Source organism: Zingiber officinale, chromosome 5B, assembly GCF_018446385.1.
Source record: "Zingiber officinale cultivar Zhangliang chromosome 5B, Zo_v1.1, whole genome shotgun sequence".
In the NCBI taxonomy this organism is placed as follows: domain Eukaryota; kingdom Viridiplantae; phylum Streptophyta; class Magnoliopsida; order Zingiberales; family Zingiberaceae; genus Zingiber; species Zingiber officinale.
Window position 1 is genome coordinate 109,096,624 of NC_055995.1, and position 19,825 is coordinate 109,116,448.

Below are 19,825 nucleotides of genomic sequence, written 5' to 3' on the forward strand. Positions count from 1 at the left end.
TCCATTAAGCTATTGTGCTAATGCTAAGTTGTTCTTCGGAAGGAACACGTTGTAGGGTTCGATTGTAACGTCTCGACAAAGACTGTTACATCTCCAGAACTCGAGTGTAGTGCTAAATATGAAAGAGTTCGTGTTACAAGGTCCGATTGTAACGTATAAGCAAGGATCACGGTTAGGGTCGATTTGTAGCTAGAGGGGGGAGGGTGAATAGCTCGTCGCATTCGTTGTCTTGCATCGTCATGATGATATGCAGCGAAAAACACTTAAGCAACGCTAACGCTAGGATTTACTTGGTATCCACTCCATGAAGAGGTGACTAATCAAAGGATTCAGCCCTCTCACACACATCCACTAAGAAAACTCTCTCTTTCGGTAACTACCGGAGGTGGAGAAACCTCGTACAATCTCCTCACAACAAGATACACTCAAACAAGAAGAAAATACACAAGTGTATAAATAAAATCCTTTTCTTGCTTGCTCTTGTTGATGTAGATCACCTCTTGACTCTTGGAAGTGCACCATCACTTATCCCCAAGAAGCTTCAAGAACTAGCGGAAAGATTGTCGAAGAGATTCGTGTGTGTTGGGGAAAAACTCTGCAGAGAAAAAGCTCACCAACGGTTATATACTTCGCGCTTCTAGGGCTCCTAATCAATTGGGCATGTTCCCAATCGATTGCCACGTTAGATCCGCATCATCCCAGCCATCCATCGCTCGCTACTTGCTCAACGGTCACATCCCAATCGATCGGCTGATCGATTGGGGGCTTGAATCAATCAGCTGATCGATTCAGTCTCCCTCGCGTTCACGCGCGAGAAACATCCCCTAATCGATCGGCCAATCGATTGGCGGTGCTCAATCAATCAACTGATCGATTGGGAAGCATTCTGTGTGCGCGATATAAGCTCCCAATCGATCGGTTGATTGATTAGGCCAGCCTTCATTCGGTTACACAGTCAGTCGATTGACTACGGTCCAATCGATTGGTTGATCGATTGGCCTTCCTTTTACTTGCTTAAATCAAGTCTGGGATCCCCAATTCCAACATCCGGTCAATTGTGACCTGTTGGAACTTCTTGTGCCTAACATCCGGTCAATCTTGACCTGTTGGGACTTTTTCATCAAGTGTCTAGTCAATCTTTTGACCCACTTGGACTTTTCCCTTCGTACCAAGTGTTTGGTCAACCTTGATCCACTCGGATTTACCGTCTCGTGCCAAGTGTCCGGTCCTCCATGACCCACTTGGACTTCCACCAGATGTTCGGTCATCCTTGACCCATCTGGATTTCCTCGTATTAAGTATCCAGTTAATCTTTTGACCTAGGGTTTCCCAACACCAGCTGTTCGGTCAACCTTGACTCACCTGGATCTCCACGTGCATGGTTTCACTCACCAGGTCTTTCCATCTGCCTAGTTTCACTCACTAGGACTTTTCATCTGTTTGACTTCACTCACCAGGACTTTCACCTAGCTTCACTCACTAGGGTTTTCACCTGTCTTCACTCATCAAGATTTTCTCACTGCCCGACTTCACTCACCGGGACTTTCCATTTGTCTGGCTTCACTCACAAGGACTTTCTCCTAGCTTCACTCATTAGGATTTTCCCATTGTCCGACTTCACTCACTAGGTCTTTCACCTGGCTTCGCTCACCAAGATTTTTCAACTATCTAGCTTCACTCACTAGGTCTTTCACTTAGCTTCACTCATCAGGACTTCCAACTGCGTGGCTTCACTCACCAGGACTTCCTCTTGTCTAACCTCTAGTTAGGACTTTCTTAGTCAAGTATCCGGTCAACCCTTTGACCTACTTGACTCTTCTTCACATCTAACTAGTCAGTCCTTAACAAGAGGGGAATTGTATCAACAATCTCCCCAATCAGACGATTGCATTTGCAATCTTCATGTATTGTCAAACATCGAAACCCAAGCATCAAGACTCAAACTTGAGCCAACTCAGGTTTAGTCAACCAGGTCAACCTTGACCTAGGGATATTGCACCAACAATCTTCTCTTTTTTAATATTTAACAATACTTTTAAGTTAGGCTAATCCCATAGCCTCAACTTCCTTCATGTCAATGCATGAATGAGAGTTTCCTTCATTGTCTCCCTTTCCTAGAGAGCAATGAAGGCCTAACTTAAACCCTACATTCTCCCCCTATTAGCACGCATCAAAAACTTTCCCTCTGAAGAGTTACCCAACATTGTTCACAACCTCACATGTTGTTCACAATACTATAATGAAGGTCCCATACTCTTCATTATCTTCAATGCTCACCCTTGAGCATTAACAATTTTAACAATGAAGGTCATATACCCTAGATTTGATCCAATGCTCACCCTTGAGCATTCTACTTTCCAACAATAAATGTCTCATACCCTTCATTGTAGCCACTACTCCTCCTAGAGCATTCTTCTTTCCAACAATGAAGATATTCGATCTACCATTGTTTCCCCATGCTCAATCTTGAGCATTTTACAAAACGAAGGTTTTACCACCTTCTATGGTTTCGGAAAAATATTTTCATGTTTTTAAAGAGTAGCTCCCCCAAAAAACATACTTCAAACTTTTATCATTGCACCAACAATGACTTGGAATCCCTAAATCTTTAGGAAACTCAAAAATTTGAAGTTTTGAGATTTAAAAGATTCAATATTGAAACTAACCTCATCCTAAACTTCAACCTAGTGTTCCTTAACCATTTCTCCTTGTTTTCATCATGAAAAACTCCCCCTAAATATATAAAAATATGTTTCAATGGGTTAGGAATGGTTAATAAGGCTAAAATGGTTTAAAGTGCTGAAATCAGACATTTACAGTCGAAAACAGTCTTCTCAATCGATTGAAGTTGTGACTCAATCGATTGAAACCATTCAATCGATCCACTGATCGATTCTGTGAGCTTCTACTCACGGAAAAAGCCTTTGAATCGATCCACTCATCGATCCAGGTTTGGGTGAATCGATCGGATGATCGATTCAGCGAGCTTCTGCTCGCGATAATACCCGTCTCAATTAATCGCCCGATCGATTGGATGTCTGATTTCCTGAAATCCAATTTCAGCGAAATTCAGAAATGCCTTAAAAATTCTACAAAATTCTAAAATCATGAAAACTCTTGTAGACATTATTTAGGGTATATACTATCAAGAAAAAAATAGTTTTCTAAGAAAATGCTTTCTATTTTCAAAGATTGATACAAAATTAGAAACTTGTAAAAATTTCAATATTTCTTCCAAGTTTGTGTCTAACTTTTCAATGATGAATACTATCAAAAGATAGCCTTCACCAAAGTTTTACAAAGTATATTCAAAATGATTTTCAAAACCAATTTCCAACTATGTTCTTTGGGCTCAATGCACATGACTTGTACATTAGCTTTCCCAATGATTGGAGTACACATAACTATGTATTTAGATGAAATCAAAACTCAAATAGATGCACTAAATCAACATCTTGAGTCTTGTTCATCACCCTAGCATCTCACTTGTATCTAATGGGTACTAAAACACATACAAGTTACCTTATAGTCTTTGTGAGATATAGATTTTGATTTTGCCCTAAACTAGGGATCATGCATATCTATCTAGGCATTTTAGGAATTATGAACATCCACCTAGGATGTTATTTGTTAGTAAATGTCATTGTCCTTACTTGCAAGGAATTAAAAAATAATGTTTGATGAGTTATGACATACATCAAAAAGAAATAATTTTCAAAAGAAAATATACTATTGCTATATGATGTATCTATGACATGATATGACATTTTTGTTTGTTTTTCATAATAAATATGAATGCAAACTATGATGTCATGACATATGATGGGCAAACAAAGCATGACAATTTGACATAAATAAAATATATCTAGATAACGTATCTAAATATTCTTAATTCCTTAGCTAAATTAAAATCTAATCCTAGATTGCCCATCTTCACAAAAAATACTAAACCCCAACTTGACAATTCTCTTACTCTTGGTTTAGTTGTGCCAATTTAAATTAAATCAAATTCCTCAAATTTTGGCACCTTTTACTCTTCCAAAGAGTAATCACTTAAATTAAGATTTAAATTTGCCCTTAACGCCTTAATAAGATACCTAGATCCCAATTTGACATTTCTTATGCTTTTCTCAAGTGTGCCAATTTAAATTAAGTTCAATTCCTCAAATTTTGACATATTTTACTCTTCTAAAGAGTAAACAATAATCCATTTCATTTTCAAAGGTTAACAATAACCTTGAAAATGCCTCCAAGTGTCAACTTCATCAAGCTTGGGTTAAACTACCATTCCAATTTGAGTTGACACTCTCTAACCCATCTAGGGGGTAGAGAAGATGCTCCTAGGAACCCAAAACCTATTGGTGCTCCTTGGATGTTCCAAGTACTCACTAGGGATAACGTCCCTAGATATCTTCCTAATGACCTTTCTAGGCTTCTTAGAAGCCTTGGTCACTTTCTCTAGGTCAACTCTAGGGATTACTTCCCTTGTGACCTTCTTGGTGATTTTCTTAGACTTCTTAGAAGTCTTAGTCACATTAGTCTTGGCAAAAATACTTCTAGGGATAACTTCCCTTGTATCTTTGACTTGACCCATAGATCTAGGGTTGGTTCCATAACTATATGGAACTCTATGATAAGAAGGAACATCCTTCTTAGTTTTAGGTTTGCATCCCAAACATCTATGACCATTGGATGATTTTTGGTTTCCTAAACCTAGGTTATGCTCTTTTTGCCTCTTAAGGATACTTTCCATCCTTCTTAGGGTCTTTTCTAATTTATTAAGTCTTGACCTTAAGGCTTGGTTTTCCAACTTTAAATCCTTAGATTTTGATTTTTCTTGATTCCTATGAGCATTTCTATTAGGCCTATAACTAAAATCCTTAGAGTTATTGTTTAAGTTTTTATCTACCTTCCTAGCCCTAGGTTGAGTTATTTTAACATGATAAGCCACATGTTTTTCTTTAATTCTATCATGTCTTCTATTTTCATGATAAATAACATTAAATGATATAAACTATTCCTAGTATGTTTTTTATCATTACTCAAAGGGATAGAATCAATAAATGATACCTTAGGTTTTACCTTGGAAGTTCCCCCTTGACTTGTGCTTCCTTCTTTAGGCTTGACCAATTTCTTCCCTTTTGGACATTAGCTCCGGTAATGTCCTTTTTGGTCGCAAGAAAAGTACACAATATGCTCCTTACTCTTCTTTGTTGTGGGGGCGGTCTCCTTGAGCTTCTCCTTGTCCTTTGGTGTCACTTGGCTCTTCTTTTTAGCTAGTTTAGGGCGCTTAATCTTATAGTGCCCATGTTTCCTACACTCAAAATATATAATATGATTTTTATTTTTAATTGAACTAATTATACCTTCACGTGTAGGGATAACATTCAATCCTCCAATTGATTTCGCTTGACTTGTGGAGGTTGCCTCATCCTCTTCTTCTTCACTTGACCAGAAAGTAGAGACTTCTTCTCGGTCCGGAGTCAATGATCTACACTCTCCTTCAATCCTAGAGGTGAAGGCTTTATCATCTTCATCCTCTTGCACATGAAACAAAGAGTATGCTCCCTCTTTACTCTTTTGGTTGCACTCTTTTGAGGATGAAGCTTCTTGGACTTCTTCTTCGGAAGTTGAGCATCTCTCAACTTCAGAGTCCTCTTCCTCTTGGTCTTGTTTCAATGAGTCGCCCTATTTGGATTTCTCTTGGTTTGGTGCAGTGGAGGGGATCTCATGGATTTTAGCCAATTTGCTCCATAGCTTCTTGACATCTTCAAATTCTCCAACTTGCTCTGAGATGTTGCTTGGCAATAGATTGACCAATAACTTGGTCACTTTATTGTTGGCCTCACATCTTTGGATTTGCTCTTGACTCCACTTGCTCTTCTTGAGAATTTTACCTTTGTTATTTGTTGGAGCTTGGAACCTTCCATTAGATCAAACCATTGCTCTATGTCTATCATAAGAAAATTTTCGATCCTTGATTTTCAAGAATCGAAGCTCATGGATATAAATGGTGGAAGCACCCTTGTGTCGAATCCGAGTTCATCTCGGAATTCTATCTTGAAGTTGAGCCTTTTGAAGTCTTTGACTTTGATGAACTTGCTTCAACATCTTCTCCTTTTAGCTTGTTGCCCTTTCCGGTGATGATTCCGATGAAAAACGACCTCGCTCTGATACCATTTGTTAGGGACGATTTGTAGCTAGAGGGGGATGAATAGCTCGTCGCGTTCATTGTCTTTCTTTGTGATGATGATATGCAACAGAAAAACACTCAAGCAATGATAACGCTAGGATTTACTTGGTATCTACCTCAAGAAGTGGTGACTAATCCAAGGATCCGACCCTCACACACACATCCACTAAGAAAACTCTCCTTTTCGGTAACTACCGGAGGTGGAGAAATCTCGTACAATCTCCTCACAACAAGATACACTCAAACAAGAAGAAAATACACAAGTGTATAAATAAAATCCTTTTCTTGCTTGCTCTTGTTGATGTAGATCACCTCTTGACTCTTGGAAGTGCACTAGCACTTATCCCCAAGAAGCTTCAAGAACTGGCGGAAAGATCATTGAAGAGAATCGTGTGTTGGGGAAAAGCTCTGCAGAGAAGAAGCTCGCCAATGATTATATACTTCGCGCTTCTAGGGCTCCCAATCGATTGGGAGAGCCACGTCAGATCCGCGCCATCCCAGCCGTCCATCGCTCACTACCTGCGCAATGGTCACATCCCAATGGATCAGCTGATCGATTGGGGAGGCTTGAATCGATCAGTCGATTGATTTAGCCTCCCTCGCGTCCACGCGTGAGAAACAACCCCCAATCAATTGGCTGATCGATTGGGGATGCTCAATCGATCGGCTGATCGATTGGGAAGCATTCTGTGTGCGCGATATAAGCTCCCAATCGATCGGCTGATCGATTGGGCCAACCTTCATTTGTGCACATAGCTAATCAATTGACTGATTGATTGGACTACGATCCAATCGATTGGCCTCCATTTTACTTGCTTAAATCAAGTCTAGGATCCCCAATTCCAACATCCGATTAATCGTGACCTGTTAGAACTCTTCAAGCCTATCATTCGATCAACCTTGACCTGCTAGAACTTCTTCACTAAGTGTCCGGTCAATTCTTTGACCCACTTGGACTTTTCCTTTCGTGCCAAGTGTCCTGTCAACCTTGACCCACTCAGACTTATCGTCTCGTGCCAAGTGTCCGGTCCTCCATGACCCACTTGGACTTCCACCAGATGTCCGGTTACCCTTGACCCATCTGGATTTCCTCGTGCCAAGTATCCGATCAATCCTTTGACCTACTTGGGCTTTCCAACACCAGATGTCCGGTTAACCTTAACCCACCTAGATCTCCATGTGCTTGGCTTCACTCACCAGGGCTTTCTATTTGCCTAGCTTCGCTCACTAGGACTTTTTATTTGTCTGATTTCACTCACCAGGACTTTCACCTAACTTCAGTCACTAGGGTTTTCACCTGGTTTCACTCACCAGGATTTTCCCACTGCCCGACTTCACTCACCGGGACTTTCCATCTGCCTGGCTTCACTCACCAGGACTTTCACCTAGCTTCACTTACTAGAATTTTCCCACTACCCGGCTTCACTCACCGAAACTTTCACTTGCCTAGTTTCACTCACTAGGTCTTTCACCTGACTTCACTCACCAGGATTTTCCAACTGCCTAGTTTCACTCACTAGGTCTTTCACCTGGCTTCGCTCGCCAGGATTTCCAACTGCCTGACTTCACTCACCAGGACTTCCAACTACCTGGATTCACTCACTAGGTCTTCCCCTTGCCTAACCTCCAGTTAGGACTTTCCCAGTCAAGTATCCAGTCAACCCTTTGACCTACTTGGCTCTTCTTCACATCTAACTGGTCAGTCCTTGACCAGAGGGGAATTGTATCAACAATCTCCTCAATCGGACGTTTGTATCTGCAATCTCCATGTATTGTCAAACATTGAAACATAAACATCAAGACTAAAACTTGAGCCAACTCAAGCTTAGTCAACTAGGTTAACCTTGACTTAGGGATATTGCACCAACAACCGCTATATCTCTATGAGAACTTGGATGTAGTGTTAAATAGGTAAGAGTTCTCACACCATACGTTGGATAAGAACAAATATGATAGAAAAACTAATAATCTAAGATTTAGAATATGGAATATAGGAACTCTCACTGCTAAATCAACGGAGGTAGTAGATGCGATGATTAGGAAAAAAATTAGTATTTTGTGTGTACAAGAGACAAAATAGATAGGCGAGAAGGCAAAAATGATAGAAAATTCAGATTTTAAGTTATGGTACGCTAGAAAGAGTAAAGTAAGAAATGAAATGAGTGTTATTGTAGATAGTTTGTTAAAGGATGAAATTGTAGGAGTAGTTAGAAAAGGGAATAAAATTATAGCTCTTAAAATAATAGTGATGAAAGAAACTATGAACATAATTAGCATATATGCACCGTAAGTAGGATTAGATAAAACTATCAAATTAAGGTTTTGGGATGACTTAGATGAAATATTACAAAATATATCATAAAATAAAATGATTTTAATAGGAGGTGATCTAAATGAGCATATCGGAGTGAAAAATGAGGAGTATGAGATAGTACATGGATGTTATGAGTTTGGAATGAGAAATGAGAAAGGAAAAACTATATTAGATTTTGCGATAGCATATGACTTTATATTAGCTAATACGTTTTTTTAAGAAAAGAGAAGAATACTTAATCACATTCAAAAGTGTGAATAATAAATCGCAAATTGACTTTCTTATGGTTAGGAAGAAGGATAGAAATATTTGTAAAGATTATAAAGTCATCCCTGGAGAAAACTTAACTACCCAATATAGGTTAGTAGTGTTGCATATACGTCTCAAATATAATATCAATAGAAAATATATATATATATACAACTCCTAGAATTAAGTAGTGAAAGTTAAAGGATGGGAAGTAAAATATATTTAAGGAGAAGGTAGAAGTACAAACATTAGGTGAAATATATAATGACTCTAATACAACATGGGATAAGATGGTATCAAAGTTGAAAATAGTAGCTAAAATTGTACTCGGTGAGTCAAAGGGACATGCATCATTAAGTAAGGAATCTTGGTGGTAGAATGAGAAAGTACAAGAGAAAGTGAAGAAAAAACGAATAGCTTATATGGAATTATATATTTGTAAGAACGAGGAAAACTTAAAAAAATATACAGTAGCTAAGAAAGAAGCTAAGAAAGTAGTGAGTGAAACAAAAAATGAAACTTTTAAACGATTATATAAAAAATTGGATATAAAAGGAGAAAGAGACATTTATAACATAGCTAAAGTGAGAAAAAAGAAAACAAGAGATCTTATCCAAATAAAATGTATTAAAGATGTGTTAGTATTAACCCTAGTATCAATTATGAGATAATTGATAGGACAATTTTGTATCATATTTTATTAATTAATAAAAGGTAAAGTTGGTTATTATATTTATTTCAGTTCAGTGTCGAATGAATAAGTATAATAATGTCATAGGGTAGTAGGTTCTAGTCTACAACATATCAATTAGTTGAATTGATAGTGGGAGCTTTTATATATATATATATATATATATATATATATATATATATATATATATATATATATATATATATATATATTCTTAACTATTCCTAGTCAATCATTAATATACAAGGACAATATTAATACGTTGGGACTATTATGTAGGTCAACGGATGACTTAATATCACAAATCATAGATATGAGATATCAGGTTGACACATGGATATATATTAGAGAATATGTAGTGAATGACCTACCATGAGAATGCTTCATGGATTGTTATATGAGCGTCATAAACATTCTTATGTGACTATTGGTATGAATAATCCTTAGACCTGAAGTCACTACGGTTCCTTACATAAGGAGTTGTGTACTTGGGTATCGACAAACGTCACCTGTAACAAGGTGGACTATAAAGTCGATCACCAGGTCTGCAATAAGTTATACGGAGGGATGTGAGTGATATAGATGAGATCTATCATTTCCATATGACAGAAGCGATATCTCTGAGCCCCTTGATTTGTAGGACACAAGAATGTGTAACCATGCTCAAATGAGTCAATAAGATATTAAGCTTATTTGTTTGAGTGTGTCTACTTAGAGATCAAGAAACACAAAGGTTGATAAGAGGATGACACGATCTATGCCTCATTGATCAATCTAGATATCAAGGATAGAAAGATTGAGTCATACAAGATAATAGACACGGAAAGCTTAAATCGGATCTTGACATTCTCGTCACTTGGGTAGCAATGATGTCTTGCTAGATGTCACTCATTGTTTATATATCTAAAGTGATTTTAGATACATTGCCAACGTTACGAGATTCTATTGGGTCACACACAAAGAACAAGTAATTTTGGAGATGGGTGCATATGATGGATCATTGGATTAAGTCTAATTCGAATTAGACTCATTGAGTTAGACTCAATTAAATTCAATTATTAGATTGAGTTCAATTCGAATTAGACTCATATAATCAATTTGGATTGATGAGGGTCAATGAGTTAAATTCATTGGGTGAACTCGAATTCACCAAGAAAGAGGAAAGGTCTTTTACATGAATTGATCATGTAAAAGAAGAAGATGAAAAGGCTTTTCATGAAAGATGAAAAGGCTCTTCATGAAAGATGACTAAGAGTCAATTCATGAAGGAAGATCAAAAGATCAAAGGACTTTTGGTGTTCCATGAGAGTACAAAAAGGTGATTTTTGGCCATTGAAGGAGAGTGTTCATTTGTCTTCTTCTCTTCTTCTTTCCTCCACCGAGACCTTCCTTGTGGTTGCTAGCACAACCTTGGTAGGTTTTTCTTCTCCACTTCTTGAGTTCGTGAGACGGATGAGAAGCTTGTTCGTGTGGATACCGTAGAGACGCAAACATCTGATCGCGTTGAGATTTGTATCCAAAGAAAAGTTGCTGCCGGGATTACAAAGGGCACGCAACAAAGTTATAACTCCTTCTAATTTAACTTAGTATTTGTTGTTTATCTCCTTCGCATGGATCTTCTGGAAGGATCTAGTTAGTTTTTCCGCTGCGCTTTTTACTTGTTTAGCACCCTAGATCCTAACAAGATGAATGTAATAACGTATTAGTAAACGATGGAGAAATAAAAGAGCAGTGGAATAGGTATTTTCATCAACTTTTTAATGAAGGTTTAGGTGACCAACTTAACTTAGGTAAATTAAGTACGTCAAATAAACTTAGAAATTTTAATTTTTATCGTAGAATTCAAACTTTAGAAGTAGAACAAACTTGAAATGGGATGCACTCTGGAAAAGCTGTTGGACCAGATGATATTTTGATAGAGGTATCGAAGTACCTAGGGAAACAAGGTATTAAATGACTTATAAAATTATTTAATATGATATTGAAAATGAAAAAAATGTTTGATCAATGGAGGATAAGTACTCTAGTTCCCTTAACAAGGGAGACGTACAAAATTGTGCAAACTATAGATGTATTAAACTAATGAGTTATATCATGAAATTTTAGAAAAAAAATAACAGAAAAAAGATTAAGGAAGGAGATCACAGTGACTGAAAATCAATTTGGGTTCATACTTGGAAGGTCGACAATAGAAGCTATACATCTTCTTACACAATTAATTAAAAAATATCGGGAGTAAAAATAAGATCTACACATAGTATTTATTGATTTAGAAAAAACTTATGATAGAGTTCCAAGAGAAATTATATGGAGAATTCTAGAAAAGAGAGGTGTTAGCGTAACATATATTGAACTAATTAAAGATATGTACGAGGGTGTAACAACCAGAATAGCATGTAACAACCAGAGTAAAGACTTCAGGCAGAGTAATTGAAGGATTTCCAATAAAGATAGGGTTACATCAAGGATCAACTCTAAGTCCCTATCTTTTTACACTAATTATGGACGAACTCAGTATGCATATTCAAGACACAGTACTGTGGTGCATGTTGTTTGTAGATAATATTATTTTGGTAGATGAAATACGTGAAGGAGTAAATGCTAAACTAGAATCTTGGTAGGAAATACTAGAAAGGAAAAGTTTTAAACTTAGTAGATTAAAGATAGAATATATGGAATTTAAGTTTAGTAATATTAGAAGTAATGAGACAATTGCTAAGATAGGAGAGGATGAGTTGCCCGGAATTGAGAGGTTTAAATATTTAGGATCATTTTTTCAAAACGATAGAGGGATTGAGAGAGATGTCTTACATAGAATACAAGAAGGATGGTTGAAATAGAGGGGAACTTCGAGTGTTTTATGTGACCGTAAAGTACTTCTAAAATTTAAAGGTAAGTTTTATAAAATCGCAGTTAGACCTGCTATGTTATATGGAGCTGAATGTTGGGTATGACTCGAGCACATGAGCAGAAGATGAGAGTTGCAAAGATGAGGATGTTAAGGTGGATGTGTGGACATACGAGGATGGACAAAATAAGAAATGAGAGCATTAGAGAAAAAGTCGGAGTTGCATCTATTGAGAAAAAACTCTTAGAGACACGTTTAAGATGATACGGGCATGTACCTAGACAACTAATAAATGCTTCAGTTAGGCGATGTGAAACTATGATAAGCACGCATCTCAAACGAGGAAGAGGAAGACCAAAAAGGACTTGGTTAGCAACAATAAAATAAGATAAAATTTATTTAAGTATAGATGATGATATAGTAGAAGATAAAGTTCAATGACGTAAAAGCATTCATATAGCTGACCCCACCTAGTAGGATAAAATTTGATTGTTATTATTGTTGCTGTTGTTTAAAATATATCATATGAGTAAGCATACTATTAGTAATGGTGGTCGCCCTCCATAGGAAGTTGCAACCGATTTCAAGGAAATAAGTTACTTTTAAATTTGTTTAGAATAAAATCCTGTAGTCATGATTAGGCCTTCTTTAACACCAAGTTGTAAGGCCAGCCCGAGCATATAATAGTGAACTCCATGCACCTAAAGGATTTCTTCAGATTTGATTCCTTTGCACACATAATTATATTTTGGGATCAATTTAGTTAGATGGTTGGATTGCTTATATGCTAATAGTTTAGCCAGGTCAATTACAATTAATTAGTGTAGTGAAAATAAATATAATTAAAATATATCAATGCTAGCACACAATGTAATGTCTTTTAAAATCCTCATTTCTACTCCACTGACGGTGTATGACTCATCGATAAGTCACTCTCGAAAGCTTCACTAGTTTATCTTTTTTTTTTTGGGATATGTAGAAGCCTTTTAAAATATTCTTTATAAGATGAATACTGATGTTAAGAAGATTAAGGCCTAAGGTTACACAAAAGAGCTCAGAATATGAAAGTAAATAAAGCTTGAATGCTAACTTTTAAATGCTTCCCTTAAGGTTACACAAGTCTATTATTGTCGCTAATCAATTGATTGGATCTATCATTAATCGATTGTCTTTCTATGCAATAGATCCTAATCTGCTAATGCCTATCTCAATTAATTGTTCTTTTGTAGCCCTTAGGTCTTCTCACCATTGCCATTCAATTTGTCATTAATGATTATCTGTAACTTTTTTTATTATGTCATAAGTTAGCTTAAATTTGTCATCAGTCCGCTGATGTTAGATCATGTCAGATAAGTTAATTCTCTTGTTGTGTCTCCAACCACGAGTAAAAGCACTCATTTTGTTCGTTATTTTTTTTTTGAGTCGATTACTTTGTCAACTCAATCATCATCGACCGACTGTCTAGTTGACTTGATCATGAATAAAAATATTATATTCATTGAATAATCATTCATAAGTTAACTACTTGTTGAATCAGCCGCTAGTTGATTGAAGACAATCTTTAGTCGATTGAATCATTACTGCAACCATTCTAATAGTTGAGTCTTCACCTAAGTTGAAGAACTTTTTTTAATGTTCAAGGCTCTCAACTCACTTTATAGATTTATTTGCAACTCCACATGAAATTGTATTTTTAAATAAAATTTTTAATTATGATCTCTAAGCTAAATGTGTATTTACATATTTTTTTATTGGTTAATCTAGGTATCCAAGATTTTGGCTCGACTAATCCTAAATATGGACAATCTGACCCCACAAACTGACCACCAGATAAATCTGAGAAGCACGGATGGATCTTGACAAGACACCATAGCATCAACAGTGGTTTGAACTTCATGGGCATTTGAAAATGCCATGTGTGAGATTCGAACTCTTGTTGCATTTGATTCATCCTTGCCTTTACACTATATTAGTCTTTCCCATAGTTGGTCAATGATTACTATCAAAATACTTATAGTTTATCAAAATATCTCATAGCAAACATTGTGAATCATTTAGTATTAACCTCGACCTAACTAGACTTTCCTTGCTATAGTCATTTGGTCAATTTTGACCTGACTATATTTCTCACTTTATTAGGTCAATCTTGACCAAACTTCATTAAATATATTGTCAACAAATTTCAAAACTTCGGAGGCCGATTGTACGAACAAAAAACACACATTTCAGCATGGTACACGGCTTGCCCGTGGCCCCTACCATGGCCATCCTTGGAAGCGAAACAAGCATTGGAGTAGCACACCGGATGTCCAACATGGAACACAGGTTGATTGTGTCACCTAAGACGTTCATGTCCCATGATATGGATTCAATGAGAAAGTTTCAACGTGCAACACGGCCTAGTCGTGTCACTCACCATAGTCGTGTTCAGTGCTATAGAATTGACGAGAAGACTCTAGCGTGCTAAAGGGCCTAGCTGTGTTCCTGACATGACCATGGCACGTGTAGCAACTAATCCTAATTTTTAGAGAATCTGTTGAAGACTTGGCAATTTTTGAAAGCTATGAAAGGACGAAGGGGGCACTGGCTAAGGGACATCAAGGATTTGTGATATAAACTCTAGAAGAGAGCCGTTTTTTATGAGTCTTGAGATTTTGCTCGACAAGGAGCACATGGAGAGCTTCTAGAGACATCGACATTGTCTACAAACTGAGTTCTTTCTACACTTTATCTTCTTATTGAGTTGTAGAACGATTACCTTAATGGTTTTAGATTATATTTCCATCGTGATTGAGTAGTCTCCCTAATTTTGGGATTAGAGAGTAATCTAATGATTATTTGACGATTTTAATGCATTATTTCTCTTCTTATCCATGATATGTGTGATTCTTGATTAGTTCTAGTTTATTTCAACTATTCATCTATGTTTTAGGATTTAAGATAGGTTATTAACCTCTTCAAGATAGACCAAGGGGTGAACCCTAATTATAATCAAAGCATATAAATATATGTTGGATTCATAGGGAATATGGGATGGATCTAATAGTGAATTCTAATTGCCAACTTATAGAACTAACTTGAGGGTTCCTCTACGAAAGTAGTTTGAACTCTCTCGAGACTTACATGGTATGTCATAGAGTGTAAAGGGTTTGTCCTAATTTAATGTAGGAGTTGCTTTAGGATAGACACATCAGTGTTTTCTTTCTTTTCCCTTTTCCATAGACACATCAATCACCTAAGGATAAACCCCTTCAAGTATAATCTAACATTGAGATAAAAGAGAGGAATAATTAATTTGTCAATGATTTTTATGTGGAAACTGAAGTCTTAGAATTGTCTTTAGAATTGGTTTTCTCATGGTTTCATTCAAGCACTCTTATTTCTTTTCCATAGCACTCTTGTTCAAGTTCATTTAGATAGCCTACTTTGTAAGTAAATAGGTACTCAACAAAACGATCCTAGTGGATGATATTTTTATTACTTGATGACGATCGTGCACTTGTAGTAGTTGCACAATCACCCACCACGGTCATGATGGACTAGGGTTGGTTGGCGGTGCCTTGCTTAAAAACAAGGAAACTTTGTTATGTTTTGGTAATTTTTAGAGTCTATAAAAGCAACTAAGGGGCGTTGGTTCAAGGCATCGTGGGTTCTCGTGATAGGAGACTCCAAAAGAGAGTCATCTTCGAAGAGATCCAAGGAATCAGAGATTTTGTTCATCAAAGAGCATGTGGAGATCATACCAAAGTGTCATTGACATTTACAAGTTGAGTTCTTCTTGCACCCCTCATTCTTTCGAGTTGTAGAATGTTTTTGAGAATGTCTTTAGCTTGTTTCTTCATCGTGATGGAGCGGTCTTCTTAATTCTAGGATTAGGGAGTAATCCGATATTAAATTGATAAATATAGTTTGTTATTCATCTCTTTTATCGCATGATTTTTTGATCCTTAATTTAGTTGTTAGTATACATAACATGTTAATATGTTTTAATTGATGTTAGCATAGGTCTTAGGGTGGGGAGGAAGAACCGAAAGACGAACTCCGATCTCAGACCTATAAAACTAATCTTGAGGGGTTGTTCACAAAATAGTTCAAACTCTCTTTAGAGTACCATTGGATATCACCAAGTGTAAAAGGTCTATCATAGTTCAACTACCATGAAAGTAGGAGTTGCATTATAGTAGATACACCGGTGTATTCTCGAAACGGAACATCCGGTACCTTAGGATATACCACAATTCCATTTCCTTAGTGCATTCGCTTTCTTGACAATTCTTCCAATTTCGACTAGTCTAGATTACGTTCCATTGCTCATAAACTGGTACTCAATTCCACAGTCCCTGAGGACGATAATTTTATTACTTGACGATGATCGTGTACTTGCGGTTAACACGCATCAAGGAGCCAACATTGAATGAGTCATTTATACAGCAACAACAGTTAAATTTCTTGATGGACTAATGAAAAAATTTATTTGAGTACTGGATGTTGAACAATAATGGTAAAGAAGTTAGAATAAGTCTTATGAAAGGAGAATTTCAAGAGGATTTGAAGCTAACGTTTCTAAAAATATTTTGAGCAATCTCTAAGCCTTCTTTTACTTAATTGAGAGCATTTGTTGAGAGCTCAGTTATAAATTATTCAAGTATTTATAAGAGATTTTCCACCTTTGGTATTTCACTGAGACGGAGAAAAGTACTGATTGTTCAAGGGAGATCCACTTGAAAGATTGATAAACCCTGGGCTTCTAAACCACATTACATCTTCTAGTCGTTTGATTTGTTTATCATTCTTTCCTTTTCATTGTGTTTTTAATTGTGTTAATCTTGCTAAACAATTAGCAAAAAAAAACTCTTTTAAGTTTTGAATTAAAGACACTGGCTATCCCTCTTCTTTAGCTCAGTCGTACCAATCCTAACAAGATTTTAATATATAATCTATTAGATTGAGTTTCTAGATATTAAAGAGCGAAATCTTCCTTGCATAGATGGGAGTTTAGGTAGACTACTATTCAAACTCATACCAAAAAAATGACAAAATTCTCTAGCTTGCTGGAGCATTTCATTTAGCTAAGGTAGGTGGCATATAGCCTGATCACCACCCTTATGGTGGCATGGTGGCATGGTGGCATTTTTACGTCATTTTTACACAAATGATACCTATTCGGACATCAAAAGCATCCAGTAAGCGTCATTACAGCACACTTTAATATCATTCAACAATAAAAAATTATAGAGGTAAGTATTTAAAAATTAAATTTCAGAATTAATAGATGAATTTTTTTTAATGGACGGTTGATTTAACAATATTAAATTAATAGGTCGTCTGTTACGAGTGCTTCCTGATTTATTATAGTGACTAATGAAAAATTTGTATAGAGTTAGATCAGTCACTCTAAAAAATAATTAACTTAGATATTGATGTCAATTAAAAATTAATAAAAATATAGATAAAGTAATTCTTTTGTTAGCCATTGTTCCTTGTTTATTCCATAATTTGATCTCATGGTGATATGATAATAAAGATGATTCCCTCATCCCTTATCTCTGCCTGTCTGTCGTACTAACACACGGGAGAGGTACTATAATTTGATCTCAAATTTCATTTGAAGGGGGCACTGATCCAGCTCGGTACTTTTGCAGACTATATTTGCGGCCGCTGTATCTGTGTGGATCAATGCGGTCTGACTTATGATGAGCAGAAGCACATTCAAGATTTTATCACTAGAACAGTAATTTAATAAATTAATAGAAGATCCTATCCTCAAAGTTGGGATGTTTTCAGAAATTCCGTTCCACCAGAATAGTATGAATGATGGGCCTGCAAAGTTGAAAGCGACTTCCATATACTGTGCTTCCACCATCTTTTGTTTAAAAAGATAGATCCGGAGGATGGAGCTAGCATAGCAGAAGGGTCGATTTTTCTAAATGATAAATATATAAATGAAATAAAAAAGTAATACCAATATTAGATGTCTATAAGTGTCTGTACTTTACTTACCAAAACATGCTGCTCACCTCTCTAAAATGATACCTATTGCGAGTTTACCATAAGAGATAAATAATACAAGAGACTGTCAAATAACACGCTTTCGCCACTCATCCTTTGTCATGGAATTACTTTTGGGGCTTAAAATAAGTTAGCCACTATGTGAATCATTGATCTGATGTCAATCCATCCATGAATCTTGCTCCACAGGTGGCTAGTGATGACACATCAGAAGAATATATGCCCATTGATCTCTTCGTCTTGTCGACACAATGAGCAAAGTTTTGTGGGGTTCATAGGCATTATGCCTGCTGTTCATAACATTTCATGCGCAAGTAGCCAATAGATGCAGCGATGCTTGTGGAGGTGCCTGACTTCCATGCTGCTACTGTCCAATGCATCTCAGGGTCTCTCGATCCAAAGAATGTATAAGCGTTTGTTGCACGAGGTTTGCCCGTTGCACACCAGTCAAGGAGCAACATATTCGCAGCTCCCATACCTCCTGCTTGTGCCACAATTTGATTCCTAATTTGAATCAATCTCTTAATCAAGGGTCGACACCATGTGAATCAAAATAGGTTAGCCAACGTGTGAATCATTGATATGATGTCAATCCATCCACGAATCTTGCTCCACACTTGCCTGGTGATGGCACATCAAAAGAATATATTGTTGGATATATGTGAATGGAGAAGAGGTAGAAGAAGCATAAAGTTTCATTGTGAATGAGACTTTAGTTTTACATTGGGAGTTTCAAGACATATTGGTTGATTTATATTGATTCACATGCATTGATAATGTGAACAAATGCATAGGAAGAGACTTTCTCTTACACATGAATGTGCAAGGGGTCCAAATCCAATTCTCTTTTGTCTGCTCAGCTGCTTTGCTCACTTGGCGCTGTATAGATAAGTTGAATTTAATTTGGTGTATTTAAATTTGACTAATTCCCTACTATCTCCGGTAATAGATTATTTGGCCTGCTCAGCGGTCGGCCTTTTCGTCTGGTCGGCTGCACACCCATCCGATCGCTCAGTTCGCTAAGCCGCTCACTCAGTTTTCTCGGTCGCTCGCTAAGTTCACTTGGCCACTCTCCTAATTCGCCTGACCGCTCGCTCAGTCCGCTCGGCTGGACACTCATTCGCTCGCCCGTTCGCTTGCTCGACCTCTTTGTCCGCTCGGTCGCATGCTTGTCCGATTGCATGCCCGCTCGGCTGCTCACTCGCCCGGCTGCTCGCTCGATCTGCTCAGTCAGTCACTCGCCCATCCGCTCGCTCACCCGGTTGCATTAAACCAAATTGGCTCGTGTGCAAGCACGACCTGAGCGCGCCGAATGCTAGACCGGTTGGAGCAAAATTTGCCCAAGTGGAATAACTAACATTTTGCTACATAAACTTTTTATTGCTTATTTAAGAGTGTAATGGATGCATTAAATTAAAGATTAGTGTTTCAAAGCTGGCGAATAATGATCATTAAACGATCATTAACGCTGCCCATTAGTCTGAGCTCATACTGTGACCATAAGCAAAAGGTTACACGCTC

At 37.1% G+C, this 19,825-nt stretch overlaps 1 protein-coding gene across 3 annotated transcripts in view; it reads left to right on the forward strand.

Annotated features, from left to right (window-relative positions):
* The window catches only part of LOC121985318, a 40,755-nt gene extending 26,405 nt beyond the window's left edge, over window positions 1-14,350 (forward strand). The window contains exon 9 of one of the 3 annotated variants that reach the window (XR_006113116.1): window positions 14,060-14,342. Coding sequence is in view for 2 of the 3 variants with exons in the window: in XM_042538688.1 (XP_042394622.1) it covers window positions 14,060-14,118 (59 nt within the window). In the remaining variant the exon portion in view is untranslated. Of the gene's footprint in view, window positions 1-14,059 lie in introns of all 3 variants that reach the window. The other 2 variants (XM_042538688.1, XM_042538686.1) reach the window with 2 other exon arrangements.
* The last annotated feature ends 5,475 nt before the right edge of the window (window positions 14,351-19,825 follow it).